Here is a 19,987-nt window from a genome sequence, read left to right on the forward strand (position 1 = left end):
GCATCACGTTGGATAATTAGAGAGGTTTTGTTCAACCAGCCAAGGCAGCGTGCACTGAAAGTAATCATCCGAGAATACGTCGCGTGCTGCGACGTGATGCGATTGCAATACATCTGTAAAAGGTTAGAACTTGAGACTGACTCCAACCAGTTCTAATCAATTTCCCAACCAGACAGGCAATTCTGTCGAAATGTTTAGCTTCAAATCTGTAAAAGGTGGCGCAGATAAGACGACTGTGCAATGTTTCGAAGAAGGATGACGGTGCCAATGCAACACATACGGCTGAAGAACAGAATGTGGCAGCCTAGAGTGGCATTTTCACCGGAACGCGGAAACTTGAAATCAGATCTGCAAAAATATGCCAGTGTCGTCTGCTGTCAAAGGTCGTTGCCAACCTTGAACACCTTTGCTCCGCCGAACGGTTGCCAGCTGTCAACAGGCCGCGTCGCCCAATAGGAGTGCGCGTGCGTTCCGGTCGTGCGGATTGAGCGTGCATCGAATTTTGCGACACCTTCCGCCTTTCGGGCTTCCGCTCGCGACCGGACGAGGGCGGAACGGACGGGCGGAGCGACCATGTACGGGCCCTTAGGCGCATGCGCGACTGGATAGAGGCAAATGACGCATCCCGAATTCCGTTCCTCTGAAAGATAACCCAGCACGTTGCTCGCAGCATGAACTGCTTTCTGTCCTGCTTGTAAATCGTCGCAGCATACAGAACGAAGTCGACAACTTCATGTCTTTAGTAGCCACTGTTAAACCTCAGATCGTGATGAGCACCGAATCATGGTTAGACAAGACTATATTTAATGTAGAAATCTTTCCGACTGGTTTTACTCTCTTCGGGAAGGTAGGCATGGACATGGCGGGGGAGTATTCATCTTGATATCAAATGCATTGTGAAGTACACAAATTTTATTTGAAAACAATTCTCAGTCTGTCTGGTGCCTTGTGAAATGACCTAACGGAAACACTGTAGTGTACGGGACATTCTACCGCCAACCCGGCAGCAGCGATTCATTCGGATTGCTGTCTGAGATGCTATCTCTTGTGCTTAATAGCGCATTTCTAGGGGGGGATTTCAATTTGCCAGGCTTCAACTGGAATGCGGGATGTGCGGCTGGTAATAGGTCCCGTATTTACACAGACTCAGAAGAACTGCTCCGATTAAATGGATTGCAGCAGTACGCACTGGAACCTACGCGAGAAAATGCAATTTTACACCTAGTACTTTGCAATGAGCCGAACATAATATCAAAAGTTACTGATTGCCCAGGTATCAGTGACCACAGGGCAGTTGTCATAGAACTTAACATACAGCGAGTACGGATGGCGCAAATTCCGCAATGAAAAGTGTACAGCTACGACAGAGGAGACTGTGCTGCTATCAGGACCGAACTTGAAAATTTCTTAGAACTTGAGACTGAGTCCAACCAAATAACTGAATTTTATTAGCCAGACGTTTCGGAGCCCATTCGGCTCCTTCTTCAGGGGATTGTTCTTCGGGGGGTGGCGGTGTGCCGCTTTTAAAGCGTCTTTTTTGAAGAAAGGAGGGGGGGGACATGGGAGGTGGGGAGACACTTCACAGACGGAAAGGTGGGGGGAACAAAAGGAAAGGGGGGGGCGTGTTGACGGCTTCCGTGGTGCTGGGATGACCGGTGCTGGGCGGAGTGCTCGCGAGGGTGCCCTTGATGGTAGGCGGGGGGGGGATGTAGGGTACAGGGTCGCGCCGACGTTGTGTGTTGGTGAAACAAGCGGGAGTCTATCTGGCTGTGCGTCCTTTTCTTCTTTTCGTCATGTCGCCAAGGCCAAGGCGTCGTCTACAAAATCAGTTGTGCCGACTGTCCGGCGTCGTACATCGGGGAAACCAAAAATCTAAAAGAAAGGATCAGACAACACGAGAACGAGGTCAGGACATTCAACCGTATTCGCAGCGCCGTCGCTGAACACTCTGAAGACGCCGACCACAAAATTGCTTTCAAGGAAACTGAAATCCTTCAAACAGAAACGAACTGGCGAAAGAGACTACTACTGGAGTCATGGCACATTCAGAACACGGGGAATAACATAAACCGCGTGAAGGGCAACCTACCCTCGGTGTATGTCCATGGCCTTGGCGACATGACGAAAAGAAGAAAAGGACGCACAGCCAGATAGACTCCCGCTTGTTTCAGCAACACAGAACGTCGGCGCGACTCTGTAACCTCCCCTCCCCTCGCCTCCCATCAACGGCACCCTCGCGAGCACGCCTCCCAGCACCGGTCATCCCAGCACCATGGAAGCCGTCAACAACACCCCCCCTTCCTTTTGTTCCTCCCCACCTTTCCGTCTGTGAAGTGTCTCCCCAGCTCCCATGTCCCCCCCCCCTCCTTTCTTCAAAAAAGACGCTTTAAAAGCGGCACACCGCCACCCCCAGAAGAAGAATCCCCTGAAGGAGGAGCGGAATGGGCTCCGAAACGTCGGGCTAATAAAATTCAGTTATTTGGTTGGAGTCAGTCTCAAGTTCTAATCAATTTCCCAACGAGACAGGCAATTCTGTCGAAATGTTTAGCTTGAAAATTTCTTTCCTACTTTCCAGTATCTGTCAAACGCACCCTGAGCGTTAACTTTGTGGTCAGCATTTTGGGACAAAAATCCTAAACTAGTCGAAATTCCTGTTCCATGCAGGTACCTGCAGCAACGAAAAAAACAAAAGCCTTGGTTTAACGTAAACCTATAAGGAAAGCAATTTAATTTAATTATGGGGTTTTACGTGCCAAAACCACTTTCTGATTATGAGTCACGCCGTAGTGGAGGACTCCGGCAATTTTGACCACCTGGGGTTCTTTAACGTGCACCTAAATATAAGCACACGGGTGTTTTTGCATTTCTCCCCCATCGAAATGTGGCCGACGTGGCCGGGATTCGATCCCGCGACCTCGTGCTCAGCAGCCCAACGCCATAGCCACTGAGCAACCACGGCGGGTAAGGAAAGCAAGACGAACGTATAAATTGTTTTCTGCCGACACCAGTCTGGCAAATCAGAAACGCTTGCAAGAGATAAATAATCTATTAAAAGGACCAATTAAATCTGCCAAACATACGTTCTTTGCTAAATTAAACAAGTACGTGAGAGAAAACCCAAAATCTTTTTGGAAATGTGTAAAACGATATCGAAAAGACATATCAATACCACCTTTAACTATTGACGGCAAAACCATGACGTCGGACTATCAGAGGTCGGAATGCTTCAACCAGTACTTCCAATCTGTGTTTTCGCTAGTATCTGCTGGGGAGACTTCTCTTTTGAACAACGCCAATCAGGGCGATGTGATGCCAGACGCTGAATTTGATGCCAGTGGTGTCGATATTGACACGTGTACTTATATTTAACAGGCGACCACGTTTCGCCGCCTAACAAATGTTATCGCACAGCGCGGGACGCGTCTGCATGTATCCGAAGTTTCTGGAAAGTTATCGATGCTTCTATCCGCTGTGTTGTCACCGAACCTTGTGTTATCTGATTTCATCGCGTGGCTCGAATGTTGTAGAACTTTGTGGAAGGCATGCGGGTCCGAACGATTAGTCTGGAAAATTCGATGACTGCTTTATAAAAGCCGACGCATTTGACCCGCTGATCAGATTTCCGACGATCGCCGACCGTGTTCGCCGCTGTCGTTGTGCTATAAGTGTAGCCTGTTTTTGTGGGCACAGGTTCGCCCAATAAAAGCTAGTTTTGTATTCCACCGTATTCTTGCTTTCTTCACCGTCACTACCCCGTGACATCTGGTGGAGGTGCTTTTCGTTCATGTACCGGACGCCCCCGACAAGCCGTGGTCCAAGCCCGGAGCACAAAGAGAACACCAACGTAGTCCAGGAGCATCGAGCAAGCCGCCGTCTTCAACAGCTGCCCCCGGAGCATGGACTTCTACCTGAGAAGACCAAGAAGATTGTGGACAAGGCAGCCCCAATGGCAGCCCCAGCGTCCCCCATCGTGCTGCAGCAGCCCAGGGAACCTCCGACGTTCCGCAGATCAACATTCGAGGACCCGGAAACCTGGCTCGAAACGTATGAGACGGTCGCTAAGTTTAACAGTTGGGACAGCGACGACAAGCTGCGGCATGTCTATTTCGCATTGGAAGACGCCGGCAGGACGTGGTTCGAGAATCGGGAAGCCACCTTAACGACGTGGGACCTTTTCCGAAGCGGCTTCTTGCACACGTTTACAAGCGTCGTGCGAAAAGAGTGAGCCCAAGCTCTACTAGAAACCAGAGTGCAGCTGCCAAACGAGACGATCGCAATCTTCACGGAGGGGATGGCCCGTCTTTTCCGGCACGCCGACCCGGAAATGTCGGAGAAGAAAAAAGTTCGCTTCCTGATGCGCGGCGTCGAGCAAGACCTTTTCGCCGGACTTATTCGTAACCCACCGAAGACTGTGGCTGAGTTTTCTGCAGAGGCATCGACGATCGAGAAAACTCTGGAGATGCGCACCCGGCAATATAACCGCCAGGGGCACACGCCGCAGTATGCCATCCAAGGACTAGGTTCGGACGACCTTCAAGAGACCATCAGGGCCATTGTGCGCGAAGAACTGCGCAAGGTCCTGCCTTCGTCGCAGCCTCAAGTAGCTTCGATCGCTGACATCGTGAAAGATGAGGTTCAGCGATCGCTTGGGGTTCCTGAGGTGCAACCTCAATTACTGCAGCCCCAGCCAGAAGCGATGACCTACGCCGCCGTCGCACGCCGTCAAGGTCCCCACTCCGCGACCACGCCAGGGCCCTGCAACGACGCAATTCCGTCGTCCGCCGCCGCCAGCATGCCCACCCGTCGCCCAGCGCACCTACGCGAGGAAGACGGACATTTGGTGAGCCCCCGACCACCGTCCGCTCTTTCATCACTGCGGAGAAGCCGGCCATGTGTATCGCCGATGCCCATACCGGGAGATTGGACTGCGAGGTTTCGCCGTCAATGCTCCGCGCCCGCAGCGAGGCGAACGCCCTCGCGATATCGCCGACTACCTCGCCGCTACTCAGTGGAGCTCTCGACGACCGTCGCGTTCGCCATCACCAGGCCGCTACCTGTCGCCGCAGCGCCGACCATACACTGGCCCAGCCCCGGGGCCCGTCAGCGAGCCCGTATCCGGAAAACTAAAAGCACCAACCGATGGAGGTGGGGTTGCTGTTCGTCGAACTGGCGAAGATCCTCCGCCGCCGACGAAGATGACGAAGAAACCATCTAGACGACCTAATGATGACACGCCGCCGTCCCGACGAAGTCAGGAAGCTAAGACTACACCGACGAAAGACGACTTTACGACGCGACGTTCCAGCTTCAGTTCAACACGACGCAGCCGTGATCCGACGCCGAGACCTAACTATAACACAAGACAAAGAACCACCGACCTCGACGTGCTTCTCGACGGCCACGCAGTCACCGCCTTAGTAGACACAGGAGCTGATTACTCCGTCATGAGTGGATCCATCGCCGCCCAGTTGAGGAAAGTTAAGACTGCATGGGAAGGTCCTCAAATACGCACCGCTAGAGGACACCTGATTACGCCGACTGGGATCTGCACGGCAAGAATTACCGTTCATGACCGGACTTACCCTGCCACATTCGTTGTCCTCCAACAGTGTTCACGAGACGTCGTTCTCGGCATGGACTTCCTGAATCAACATGACGCAGTCATCGACCTGAAGTCGAAGTCGATAACGCTGTCACAAGATCAAGCGATACCGCCGGAGAGCTGTCATAGTCACCACGCCTTGAGTGTGCTCGAAGATCAAGTGAGCATCCCGCCGCGCGCCAGCATTATTATTTCCGTCGGCACTGAAACACCCGCTGACATAGAAGGCGTCATCGAGGGCGACCAACACCTACTGCTCGACCGTGAAATTTGCGTCGCAAGAGGGATCGCTCAACTCCACGCAGGGCAGGTGGAAGTTATGCTCACCAACTTCAGCCAAGAGTTCAAGCACATCAACAAGGGCACGACAATCGCATACATCGAGGAAATTGTGGAAACCAGCAATGCCTTTGTCCTCTCGGATTCAGCCGCATCTACCCCGATGAGCATTGTCCCCGAACCAGACTTCGACGTGAATCCAAGTCTTCCTATGAGTGAACAAATGTTATCGCACAGCGCGGGACGCGTCTGCATGTATCCGAAGTTTCTGGAAAGTTATCGATGCTTCTATCCGCTGTGTTGTCACCGAACCTTGTGTTATCTGATTTCATCGCGTGACTCGAATGTTGTAGAACTTTGCGGAAGGCATGCGGGTCCAAACGATTAGTCTGGAAAAGTCGATGACTGCTGTATAAAAGCCGACGCACTTGACCCGCTGATCAGCTTTCCGACGATCGCTAACCGAGTTCGCCGCTATCGTTGTGCTATAAGTGTAGCCTGTTTTTGTGGGCACAGGCTCGCCCAATAAAAGCTAGTTTTGTATTCCACCGTATTCTTGCTTTCTTCACCGTCACTACCCCGTGATGAGTTTTGAGTCATTTAGATGACTCAAAAGCATTTGGACCTGATGCAATATCCCCAGTGGTCCTTACAGAGTGTCATAGCATCATCGCTCCGTAGTTAGCGATTATTTATAAGCTTTCCTTCGAAACAGGCATCATTCTCCAAGATTGGAAAATGGTAAGCGTGACACCAGTTTTTAAATCGGGGGATAGAAAACACATAGAAAACTATAGGCCGATTTCACTAACGTCGATATGTTGCAAAATAATCGAACAGATTTGTATAGTAACATATCTGCATTCCTTGACTTAAACGCTTTCTTTACACCTTCCCAGCACGGATTCCGAAAAGCTTATTCTTGCAACACACAACTAATAGAATTCAAGCACTTCTTATCTAAAGCCATTGATAGCAATTGTCAGGTAGACGTAAATTTTATTGATTTTCAAAACGCTTTCGATATTGTGTCCCATATTCTTAGATGTAAAGCTTGCTGCATTAAATATAAACAAAAACATTCAAAATTGGATAGGAAACTACCTAAATGGAAGAACCCAGTCTGTCGTCCTAAACAACGCCGAATCTTCACCAATAACTATTTCTTTGGGCGTTCCTCAGGGAAGCGTACTGGGCTCCTTGTTATTTTTTAATCTACATAAATGACATAGTCGAACTGATTACATCGCTCATAAAACTATTTGCTGATGACTGTGTGATTAACAGAGAAATTAGCATTGAAGATGACATAGATACATTGCAAACAGATTTAGATAAGGTAGCGGTCTGGTGTAAAAAATGGAACATGAATTTAAATATAAAAAAGTGCAGAAGCGTTAGTTTTCCAGAAAAATCATCAAAATTTCAGCACCGATATTGTTTTTTATTTTATTTTTATTTATTGAATACTGCGGACACATTGCACAAGCAGGGAGGGCGACATATGGTTCATACAAAGACAATCAGAATGACAAAACAAACAGAACAATGAAAAATAAGCTTAGGAAGTGGATTCAATTTATGCAATTCCATTCGGTTACAGTTCGAGGAAAAAAAGAAAACCTAATATGTGTTTGTTCTTGCAAAGTAAGGGGTTAATGCATCATGTCTGCGGTAGCGTGTAGTTCTGGTCGATAACTACGATAAAAGTTCAGATGGGTCAAGGGATAAATTGTTAGTGTGAAGTAGTTTAAGGAATTCAAGTCTGTTTTTTTCTTCTAGGTTCGAGTGGTTCAAGGTTGTTAATTTCCATAAGTTTGGTGGGGGAATAACATCTGGAAAATTTGTTAAATATATATCTGACCGCTGTTCTCTGAATGCTCTCAAGACTAATGATATTAGTTTTTGTGTATGGATTCCAAACTATGCAAGCATACACGAGCTTAGGTCTAATTAGGGAGATGTAGCATAGCATTTTAACGTTAGGTAGGGCTTTCTTAAGTTTGTGTCTCAGCAGGCATAGTTTAATGAAGGCTGAGGCGCAAGTGTTAGTTATGTGATCATTCCATGATAGTGAATTGTTAAGGGTTACTCCTAGGTATTTATAGCTAGTGACTTCATGAAGAGGTGATGGACCTAACTTATATTCGCAGTGATTTCTTATGTCATTCGCAGTAGTACGCTTTTATCTGTGTTTAGTGTCATTCCCCAGCACCCACACCATGCAAGAATATTATTTAAACTACAACATAAACTAGTTTGATCATGGAGAGAAACAAAATCCTTAAAGAGCACACAATCATCGGCAAATAATCGAATAAATAATCGAACACCACTTTCAACCGTGTTAACAGTATCATTAATATATAGAACAAAAAGAAGAGGACCAAGCATACTGCCCTGGGGAACACCTGATGTGACCGGAAGACAGCCCGATTTTTCGCCATTTATCTCAACGAATCGTTTCTGGTTAGACAAATAAGTAGAAATCCAAGAGGTAAACATCTGAGGGATTCCTGCATTTTCAAGCTTTAGTATTAATTTATCATGAGGGACCATTGATATACCATCAATGGCACGCTTATCGACATACAGTCGGAATTCAAGTATTTGGGAGTCTATTTTACCGAATCACTCACTTGGCATAAACAGATTGACACTATCATGGCAAAAGCTAATAGGATGTTGCATTTTATTAGCAGAAATTTTAGACAGGCAACACGCGAAGTTAGAGAAACGTTATACTTCTTACATGTCAGAACAATACTTGATTATGATTGTGTAATATGGGATCCCTATCAACATTACCTCATTGGTAGACTGGAAAAACTACAGAACCAAACAGTAAGGCTTGTTTGCAATAATTACTGCCCGTACTCTAGCGTTTCCGAAATGAAGGCCACTTTAGGATGGGATCTACTACATAAGCGTAGGCAGAAGTTAAGGCTCAAACTATTGCACCGAATATATAACATACAGACAGGTATTAATCGCTATAACTACGTCCTGGAACCAGATTACATATCGAATCGCTGTGGTAACAACAAAAAGAACTCAGCCTATAACTACAGAACAAACACTTTTTAGTACTCTTCTTTCCCCAAATCAAATATACAATGGAACAGTTTATCAAATGATATATTAAATGTGTCAAATAACGAACTATTCAATTCTACGCTGTGACGGCGATCTTGTCAAACAAATGTATGTGTTATATGTCTTGAAACCTGTTTGTTTCACATTAGTTGTATGCCTTTTTCTAAAAGCTATTGCAGTGCTTCTGTTTGTGAGTATATCTGTCCAAAAGCTTTTCGATATTACTGGTTACATATTGTTCCCCCTACATAATGCCTTTATGACAATGTAGGTACTCTGTAAATAAATAAAAACGTAAAATTATTCCACCATGGAAGGCATAGTACTGAATGTTGTGTACTACGTGCGGACAGGGACGCGCCCAGGCGCGCAGCCTGACGAGCAAGAAGACCAGCGTGCTCCGGAACAGAGAATGCTTTATTCGGAACAGCGCGTGCTTCTTATACATGCTGGCGGTTGCTTATTCGCTTCTGATAACAAACACTGAACGACGCCTGTCGGCGCTATCACACTGAGTACTCACACTATTAAAAGAGTTGAACATTTTAAATGTCTGGACGTATTTTTTTCCGCGAATATGGGCTGGGATAACTACGTAACACATGTCCTACAAAAATTAGCTCAGGTGACAGGTGTAACTCGTTGGCTCCGATACTTACTTCCAAAAGGAATCAAGCTTCTGCTCTATCACTTGCTCTTTAGCACTCGTTTAAATTATTGCCAACTAGTATGGGGTACAATGACAGCCACTAATCTTAATCAAATATACTTGGTTTAGAAAAAATTTATTAAGCATATTTTCAATGCAAATTCTGTGGCATCTACTAATGTTTTATTCTGCAGTTCAGGAATACTTAAACTACGCCAGACATACAATTATACGTTAAGCAGGAAATATAAATTAGAGACTCGTAAGAACATAATGAATTTGCGTGTTTTGGACAATTTACGAATTAGGCATTGGAATTATACCACGCGTCACGAAGAAAATTGGGAAGTAGAAACAGGACGATTAAACTCCAGAAAAGAGCACTTGTCTCACACTCTTCCCTCCCTTCTGAATCACTATGACCTGAACAATTTTGACTTGTTTGAATGTCCCTATCAGGATATGCGCAAGTTATATATGATGTATAGTTGTGATGTATAGCTCTGAGATTTCTGCTACTTAACATGTTTTATTTCAAACCTTGTCTCAATAATGTAATCTATAATCGTATCGAATTGTTTCATCTGGTTGTATGTAACTGTTTGTAACAAGTTGATTTCTGCACTTTTTCTTTCCCTGTATTTTCAATGTATTTATTCTAGATATTTGCAATTTGATAGCATTTCACATATTACTTTTTTTAAAGACGCTGTTGGTATTCATTTTATGATGATTGCAAAAACTGCTTTAGCTTTTCTGAAATAATTTCACATTTCCATACCTTAGTTTGTGCCCTATAGTACTATGCTGCCTGTTAAGTTCCAATTTTTGATTTATTGTACGGTAGTTCTGTTACCGCTCCAAAATCAAGTTAATCAAATCAATAATTTTTTTGTATTATGACTGTTTTTTAAAACTACCTACCTGCTTGGACCCAAGGGTCTGCAGTATGTAACAAATAAAATTAAAAAAATTTTCTATGGGGCTGTGACCTAGTCAAGCTATTCTGACAAACAACTATTTGTCACAGACTTTTCTGTATTTTTGACAGAATGAAAATAAACTTGATGATTAATTACCAAGAAAGACGTCTACCTCCTGCCTCGTATTGACGACGCCCTCGATCGTATCCGCGGTGCCAACTACTTTTCATCAATAGACCTTCGGTCTGGTTATTTACAAATTTCTGTGGATGAAAAGGACCAAGAGAAGACCGCGTTCGTCACCCCTGATGGTCTATATCATTTCAACGTTATGCCATTCGGTCTATGCAACGTCCCAGCAACGTTCGAACGTATGATGGACTCTTTGCTTCAAGGGCTCAAATGGTCAACATGCTTCTGCTATCTAGACGACGTTCTCGTAATTTCGCCTACATTTGAGGCACGCCTTGTGCGCTTATCAGCTGTTCTTCAAGTCTTCCGCGAGGCTGGGCTCCAACCAAATTCATCGAAGTGTCACTTCAGTCGTCGGCAGGTTACAATACTGGGCCACCTCGTCGACGCTTGCGGTATTCAACCAGACTAGGAGAAAATTCGTGCTGTCACGTCTCTTCCTATACCTCAGTCTGTCAAAGACGTCTGAAGTTTTGTGTTTTTTAGGACTCCGTCACTACTTCCGACGCTTCGTTAATCTTGGTTAAAACAAGTTGGCGCGCTATTTCATTGGCGCTGTCCCTGTGTATCTGTCTCTACGTCCTCGTTCAGTCACGCTTATACACTCCATCATGGCTTCGTTAAAGACTTCGCAGCGATTTGCCGACCAATTACTGACCTTCTAAAGAAGAACGTACAATTTACACGGGGTCCCGCTCAAACTGGCGCGTTTGCCCACCTCACCAACATTCTCACCATGCCAGTTATGCTGGCCCTCTTTGACCCGTCTTCTAAAGAGGTGCGATGCCAGTGGTCACCGTATCGGTGCCGCCTTAGCCCAGCGCCAACAGGGTCAAGATCGTGTTATCGCCTACGCTAGCCGCCTCTTCACAGCCGCGGAGGGCAACCATTTGATCACAGATCATGAATGCCTAGCTCTCGTCTGGGCGGTTTCCAAATTCCGCCCGTACTTGTATGGCACACACTTCTCGGTAATCACGGACCACATCACGCTCTGCTGGCTGTCCGCATTCAAAGATACTACCGGGCGGCTTGGTTGCTGAGCTCTGCGGCTGTAAGAATATTCCTATGCAGTAGTGCACCAGTCGGGCCGATTACATCAACGCAGAGACTGTTTATCACGCTATTCAGTGGAGGAATCATCCGCGGATCCTGACCCTGGTGTCGATGTTTGCGTTTTCTCCGTTTCTCAGCTGCTATAAGCTGCCGATGAGCAACGAACTGATGCCACCTTGCGCGCCATCGTTGATGGCTTGGAATCTTCGCCTTCTGATTCATCGCTTCATCTGTTTGTTCTCCGGGATGGTCTCACAATGTCCGACCCGACGGTCCTGCCCTGCTCCTCATCATTATTAAGCACCTCCGGTCAGCTACTGCAGGTCACCTTGGCGACTCCCACACCTACGACCGGATTCGCCGACGCTTCGTTTGGCCAGGCCTTGCCCGCTCCGTGCGGAAATACGTTGCGGCGTGTTAAAAATGGCAGCGCCGAAAAACACCATCGATGCTCCCTGCCGGGTGCCTTCAACCACTCGACATTCCTTCGGAGCCATTCTTTTGCGTTATCTTGGTCTTACTTGGCCCTTTCCATCTGTATACGTCTGGCGACAAGTGGGTCGCTGTGGTGACAGATTACGCCATGCGCTACGCCATCACCAGAGCGCTTCAAACAAGCTACGCCACAGGTGTCACTAATTTTCTTTCACGCGACGTGATTCTGCCGCATGGTGCTCCATTCCAACTGCTCACATACCGTGGTCGGACATTTCCTTTTAAAGTCATCGCCGACATCCTGCAGTCCTGCTCAACCGAGCACAAGCTGACTACGTCTTGCCATCCACAGACTAATGGTCTCACGGAGCGTCTGAATCGCACCCTAACAGACATGCTTGCAATGTACGTCTCAGCCTACCATACTCATTGGAACCTTCCCCTACCCTATGTCACTGTTGCATATAATTCTTCGCGTCAGGACACTGCTGGTTATTCTCCGTTCTTTCTGTTCTTCGGCCGAGAACCCACATTGCCACTGGACGCATCCCTTCCTGCCGCCACGGCAGAGACCAGCGAGTATGCACTTGACGCCATCACCGTGGCAGTCAAAGCACGCGAAATTGCCTGGGCTCGCCTCCTGACCTCCCAAGAGAAGCAGCAGCGTTTGTATGACTGCCCACACAGAGCCGTCCATTTTTCGCATGGATATCTGGTACTCCTGTGGTCCCCGACTCGTCACATTGGCCTGTCAGAAAAACTCCTGTCTTGGTACACAGGCCCATATCGAGTGCTGCGTGCCGTGACTCCAGTTACGTACGAAATCGCCCCAGTCAGTACCAGTGCCTGATCGGCCCCGAATTCCACTGATGTTGTGCATGTCACACGCCTCAAACCATGTTACTCGCCTGTTATCACCGGTATTTAGACGCCTCGGGACGTTGTTCTGCCACCAGGGATGATGATACATGCATATTGCGTGTTTCTTGTGGACGATGGACGCGGGCGCCCCGACGAAGACGACGAACGCTCTCTGGCTCTCGAGCTGTCGGCTGAACTGGCCAGCGCTGCAGTTATTCTTTGTAAATATGCTTTGTAAATAGTCTCTATTAATCCTTCGTTCTCGTAATAATATTAGGCGGTAATGCTCCTCTTAAGAGTGTCAAAGTGGAAAAAAGTGCATCTGTGATAAGATAGGAACTAGGTGCCACGGTAAAGGCATAGAGGGGATAGGGGAAACGCTTAGAAGTATATGTGTATATGTACTCTGTCGCTGGCGCCAGAATGCATGCCACCATTCTTGTCGCGCACGCAATCTAATTACGCAGGTATATCGATGAGAACATTAAAAACAGAGAGAACCACTGACGGATGTCTTCCCCGTATCAATGTCAGTTGCACTTTGTTTTTCGAAGAGGCGGGACGTACGTCGTGTGAGTACGTCGTGTGAAACGACATTTTCATTGTGGTTAAGAGGGTTCAAATTATCAACCAGGGACCTAAATGAAGTTCGACGTTATGCTAACGCGTTTTGCTCATGGTTACCGCTAAACTACCGCTGAACGCTTCTTTTTTTATGGTTGAGAAAAAGTTTTCATAACGACTATCATAAGTGACTCCTACTAACCATCCCAGAAAACAAGCTTAGCCTGGAATGAATTCAGGACTTGCGTAATCACCAACCGTCATTAACTTCTATATTACGGTGAAATATGATGGGGTATCCAAAAGCTTTAATTCAAATAAAAACGCAACAGACAATAGTCACTTGCATTGGTCAAAGTTAGTTCTTCTCCACGTAGTCTCCTTGCAGAGTCAAACATTTTTGCCAGTGTTTCTTCACCTGTTTTAAGCCCTCCTTGTACAAGTCCCCCGCTTTGCTCGAAAACCACTGCTCCATTTGGAAAATGACATCCTCTCCGTTGTCAAATTAGCGACCACAAAGTGGTGTCTTCATATCGGGAAAGAGGAACGGGTCACTTGACGCAAGATTAGGTGAAGAAGATGGATGCCGCAAGTGTTGGCCGCCTCACCTTTTTTGCATAAGAAATTACAGACCCTAATTGTCAGCCACTTATAGCAAGATGGTCGTTCTTGTATTATTACTGCGAAGGTGAAATTGGTCGCGGTGTACGTTAGTCTCCTGCAAGTATGCACCGAGGTATAGCATAGCTAATCTGACGTCTCATTGCCTAATGACAATGAAGTAACATTTCATTCTATGGCAAGGCTTAATTTTACTCTCACTCGCACATCTGCCGGACTGTGTATGGTCATTCTCATATTATCATAAATTATTTATAGGTATAGTTATTAAGCATGAAATGCTCGTAGCTCCCCTTTTTGGCGACCTTCAACTGACTTTGAGCCAAAAGCCAGAGCCATTCGGGCAATTAGACGAGGACATCCCGGCCTCGTTGCGAGAACAAAAGGAAATCATCTGGGCAACCAGTCCAAACGTAAGAAAATGCGGTCTCTGGACCCCAGCCCTCTGTAAAGGACCGCATTACATAGGCTCGTTACTGCCCAAACAAGTTAGAAAAAATTTTACTTCCGAGTCTTTCCTAATGTTTCTTCACAATGTCACTCAAACTGTACCCTCTAGCACGCTGAAGATTTATTTGTTATTTCCAAAAGGCAAATGCAGTGCATGGTACACTCGAATGTCATTTTTTGGCTCTGAGGCAGGGCGCTCTTTTTTGACGCCCGCGGTTCACGGGTTCCGTGTCCCACGCGGGGATGGCACCACGCTGCGGCAGCGACCGGCGCGCCGCGGACGGTCGCGAGGAGCAATGGTCGCAATTATTCCAGCCAACCTGCTTTGCTGGTAGTCATTTCACGCTTGCATCTACTGTCGATTACGGGAGATACAGCATTGTTTTAGGCTGATTAACTGCCAAATTTTCCCACTCACGTTTTTCGACTTGTGGTGACAAGATAACAATTGATTTGGCGCTCTATGGCCTTGCAGCTCGTGCGCTATAAAATTGCATCTTACTTCCGCGGTCATCCTTGTATCCTCCTGGAATAAAATTTTACATGTCTTGTCTGAAATGCCTGCGGTCCTTTTTCTAGTGAACGACGAGGCACAGATAACTATAGCACATGTACACTGCTCACGAGTCAGTCATGGTAGATCTCGATCTAACGAAAGCCGATTTTACCAAGTTCCCGTTCTAACTAAGAACTTCACCTTCCCCAGCAGGTACACACAAGGTTCAGTATTATGATCAACCCAAATTAAAGAAAGAAACTGGGCCGAACTTGATTTAATTGAGTTTTTTCTGAAATAGGTCAGTAAAAAAGCAGTGATTCCTTCCTAATTTTGACACACACGGGTTCTCCTTCGAGCGTACGCTTTAAGGCTATCGCGCTAAAATATCTAGGCGCCATGGTCACAACCCTATCTTTATTTTGACGAGGCTGCATGCTGCGCCACGCACGGAACAGCGGACTCAACACCACCTCGGTAGGGGTGGTGGTATTGCTTTCTGTATTTCACGGTTTATGCGACAGATGGCTGGATAAGTGACAAATACATTGCCGCGGTAGCCTTTGCGTGTCGCTACGTTATAATTTTCGATTGGGAAGGAACAAAAAATTTCTTTCTCGATATTACGAACGTCCTGATCGAACGAAATAATTCGAGCGTTGTCATGACTTCGTAAAATTGAGTTTCAACTGTAATTGTAACACTTTAGAAAGCATAAAACCTCACCTTAAAGAACAAGAGTGGCTTTACACACCAGCTGAAAATATAAAACGGCGAAGCTTTAGTGTCCCTTACATGTATGAAGGATATCATGCATGCATTAGTAGCAGTAACTCAAGAAAAAGCCGATCCTTCTTAAAATAATTCATGCTACAAATGGTGTCCATATGCATCTGCGCTCGCGGCTGTAAGCAAAAGGTAAACAATAAAGCGTCCATTACAAGGCGTCCTTGTGCGCTTTGCGGGCACTTGAGCTACTGATACTAGAAAAGTGTCTCAGGAGGAAACAATAAATCACATAAACGTTTAGGAATGTTCGATCGCGCACTCACCATCCGCCGTAGGTCCCGAGTAGAGGAACGTGTGCGTGTGGCCGCCGACGACGAGGCTGACCTCGGGCACTCGCTCGCATATCTCCACGTCCCGAGGCACGCCCGAGTGGCCCATGGCGATGATCACGCGCACGCCTTCCTCGCGCCGCAACCTCTGCGCCTCCCGCCGGATGCACTCCACTTCGTCGGTGAAGCGAACCCTCCCTGCACAACGATACCACGTGGGTGCCACCGTGTACGCCACTGCAACCTGCCCGCACTACGACATGCGGAAAGATGAGCGGCGCTTATTGCTGTAAGCTTCTCCTAGCTACAGCAACTGTTGGGCATTAGCCTACGTTCGCAATTACGCTTGTGAATTGCTGTAGCAGCGAGATCATCGAGACATTGGGATTACACGAAGAAAAGGTGCTCCTTATATGGAGCAAATTCCGACAAAAAAAGAGGGGATTGCGAGTGAGTGAGGGGAAGCGAACATTAAAACTGCAAGCGAATGTTCGGTGAACAGCATTCGCAAATGAGAGAAAAGCGCCCCAAAAACATTCAGAGACCATGTAAGCTCCAAGTAAACATTCGCAAACGGCCCTTAGGAATGAAGACGGTAAAATCTACGAAGGACGATGTGCAGCAGTACCTCACAGACATTATTAGCACTTATCGACGAGTGTTGCGTACAAGCAAAGTACCTGAATGTTTTCTTGCCGAGTACAAAGTATCTATCTATGTGTCTTTGGCCAACACTCAATGGCAGAAAAGAAGCGTCATTTATTGCTTTGAAGCAGAAACACGAGATGAATAAGTTTGGAATGTGACTCACTGTTCTTAAAAGCAAGGTCCGAGGAAAAGGTCGATGGAAGATACCCAGCTGCACTGGTGTCACACATTTCAGGCAAAGCTAATAAAATGTACACCATAGTGGTTCACATATGATGAGAGTTGCCTATACAAATTGCAAACGAAGCCTTAGGCGGCCTCGGGTGAAGGTCACTTACGGTTTCCTGCCTAGGGTTCTCCCCCTATTGCTGAAAAACTGTCCGCGAAATATTTTTCTTTGCATTGATTATGCTTATTCTTGATGTGTTTTCACATTTAGATTTAAAATCAACATTTTTTAGGGGTATTTATATGTTTTCTCTTTGAATATTAGGGATAAGTCCGGCACGAGTAAAAGCGTAGTTCAGAGTGAAACAGATCTGGCAACAACAGAGAAGCCCGAGAGAACAAAATTTAGCATAGAAACATTTTACTGAAAGAACGATGAGCAAAACGAGAACAAGGTGAAAGCAGAAGCCAACGTTTCGACAAGTGGACCTGTCTTCTTCAAGGCGACATATGTTTTCCTCGCCACAGTATGTATCGGTGGGGTTCTCCTGAAGGGGAGAGGGCGTAAGGCCGGTGGGCGCGACAACGAGCGAAGGTGTGTGAGCGTGTCGAATTTAGCCTAAAGGAGTGCTGTGCACAAAGGCCAGGGACACGGCCGTCTGTGAATTACGTGTCAGCGCCCGTGTGTCAGCCGGCGTGTGGACGCCGTGCACAGCAGCCCTCCACTACCTGTTTCGCTGGTGGTCGTGAGCTGTCGTGTCTCTGAAAGCGATTATAGAAGCAGTGGCAGAAACCGGTGCTCGTGAAAAACAAATTGTGAAATGCTATGAACAAATCAACAAAAAAAAAACGGAAAGAAGAAGAAGAAAAAGGGGAAAAATGAAGAAGTGTTGTTGCCTATAGCTTGAAATTTAGAATAGGGAATAGATTCTCAAGCTCCCTTTGAAACGTTTTTGCCTATTGGTTGCAGCGTCTTGAACTTATGGATGAGGTACGATTCTCTGTATTTCCTTTCTCGTTCAGAACGGAAATTTGACTAAGATGTAGAGTTCATCAAAGTTATGACCTGGTTGGTTGAAATGCTCGGCGACCACTTTGGGAAGCTTTTTAGAACGACATAAAGCTGAACTAGTTGGTCAGAATTCATTATGCAAAAAAGGCGTGCAGACAGGACATAGGTCGTGAGGCGTGCTGACAGGACACAAGAGAGGAGAAGTGGACAACACGAACGCCGACTATCAATTGAAGGAAGCACTGAGGTGAAAAGAAGAAAGAAGACACAAAACTTATCTGCGCAAGCTCTGGAATGATATCACCACGTGTCAGTCAGGAGCATGTGCCGGTCTACGTGAAAGATAGATGTTAAGGCACTTAATCTCTTCCTTATGTAAAGTAATCGAAGGCTGACTCACGCACGCACTTCCACGTTTACACATACGCCATGCCTCTACCATAAGACGCGTATCTTCATTCTTGTGCCTGTACAATATCGCGCATTCATCTAACGTTCACCTAAATATTTATTAATGATTTACAAATTAACGTTGATGTTTCATTCAGACTTTTTGCTGACGACTGTGTGATGTGCAGTGCCGTAAATACAGTTGGTGATCACAATAAATTAAATTTACACCAGCAAAGAATAGTTTAATGGTGTAACGACTGGCAGATGGAGTTAAACTTTAAAAAGTCTGTGTTCATGTCATTAACTCGAAAGGAAAATGTTCTTCATTACAATTATCAAATCAACGGTTATATGCTTGAAAGAGTCGATCAGTATAAATACCTAGGCATAACATTTACATCAGATCTACGATGGAATACCCACATTACAAATGTCATTTCCAAAGCTTTTGAAACACGATGGTACCTGCGATGCACTATGCACAGTGCTACTCCGGATGTAAAGTGCCTCGCTTGCAAAGCCCTAGTCAGACGGATAATCGAATGTGCTAAAGTAATATGGAATGCTCATACAGCAACTAATTGTCACAAGCTAGATAGGATTCAGCGTCTCGCTGTAAGGTTTATCTTTGATAAATACCGCCGGAACCATTCTTCAACAGCTCTGTGGCTTCAAGCCCAACTACCTATGCTGGAAACCCGAACCAGATATGAAAGACTAAAAACTCTTTACCTCATTATCAATAATTATCTTAAAATAAACAAATCAGATTACATTGAGATCAAAACTAATGAAACATCAAGGCAACGTCATTGTAAGTTATCGCATCACCGTCTATATAAAACAATTGTTTCAAGTTTAGTAATTTTCCCCGAACTTGTAGAGACTGGAACCCTCTTCCAGATTCTGCTGTTCGATCGACATCATTAGCAGAATTTCTACGCCACTTAGAAAATTTCATCTATGAATCTAGCAGAGGGCGATGAGGTCAGATTGCTGCTGCATAAGATGGTAGTTCTGATTTCTGAATGACGCAGTTTTGTTTTGTTTGTGTGTGTGTATTTCACGAGATGATTTATTGACTAATGTATTACTATGGTTTTCAATATGTACTGTACTACTCATTTTGCTGTTCAGTTTCATTTTGTGTTTTCCACTCCTGTTACAGCCCCTGAAGAAGGCTGACAGTAATAATAAATGAAATGAAGTGTACTCTGGCGTGCAGTTACAATCTTGGCAATGTAGGGAAAGATTAGAAGGCGATCCACCGGTTAACGACCTTTTATGTTCCATTAGCCTCTGATTCACACACTGCCCCGTTTGCCCTACGTAGAACTGGCCAGAGCTAAAGGGAACTGTATAAACTACTCCCATACGACAGTCAGTAAAACTCTTGTTCTTATTGTGCTTCACAGGACGAATATCTGTTCTTTTTTTTGCCTTTTACCTGCTCCTTTTTCCTCTGCACGGCAGCGCATATCTTG

At 46.0% G+C, this 19,987-nt stretch overlaps 1 protein-coding gene across 2 annotated transcripts in view; it reads right to left on the bottom strand.

The window, feature by feature from the left end:
• LOC135912382 (protein 5NUC-like) overlaps positions 1 to 19,987 on the bottom strand; it is a 916,167-nt gene that overhangs the window by 389,166 nt on the left and 507,014 nt on the right. For both annotated transcript variants that reach the window (XM_070538191.1, XM_070538192.1), the window contains exon 4: positions 16,277 to 16,480. In XM_070538191.1, the coding sequence (XP_070394292.1) occupies positions 16,277 to 16,480 (204 nt within the window). The remainder of the gene's footprint in view (positions 1 to 16,276; positions 16,481 to 19,987) is intronic.

This window comes from Dermacentor albipictus, chromosome 5, assembly GCF_038994185.2.
Source record: "Dermacentor albipictus isolate Rhodes 1998 colony chromosome 5, USDA_Dalb.pri_finalv2, whole genome shotgun sequence".
NCBI lineage: Eukaryota > Metazoa > Arthropoda > Arachnida > Ixodida > Ixodidae > Dermacentor > Dermacentor albipictus.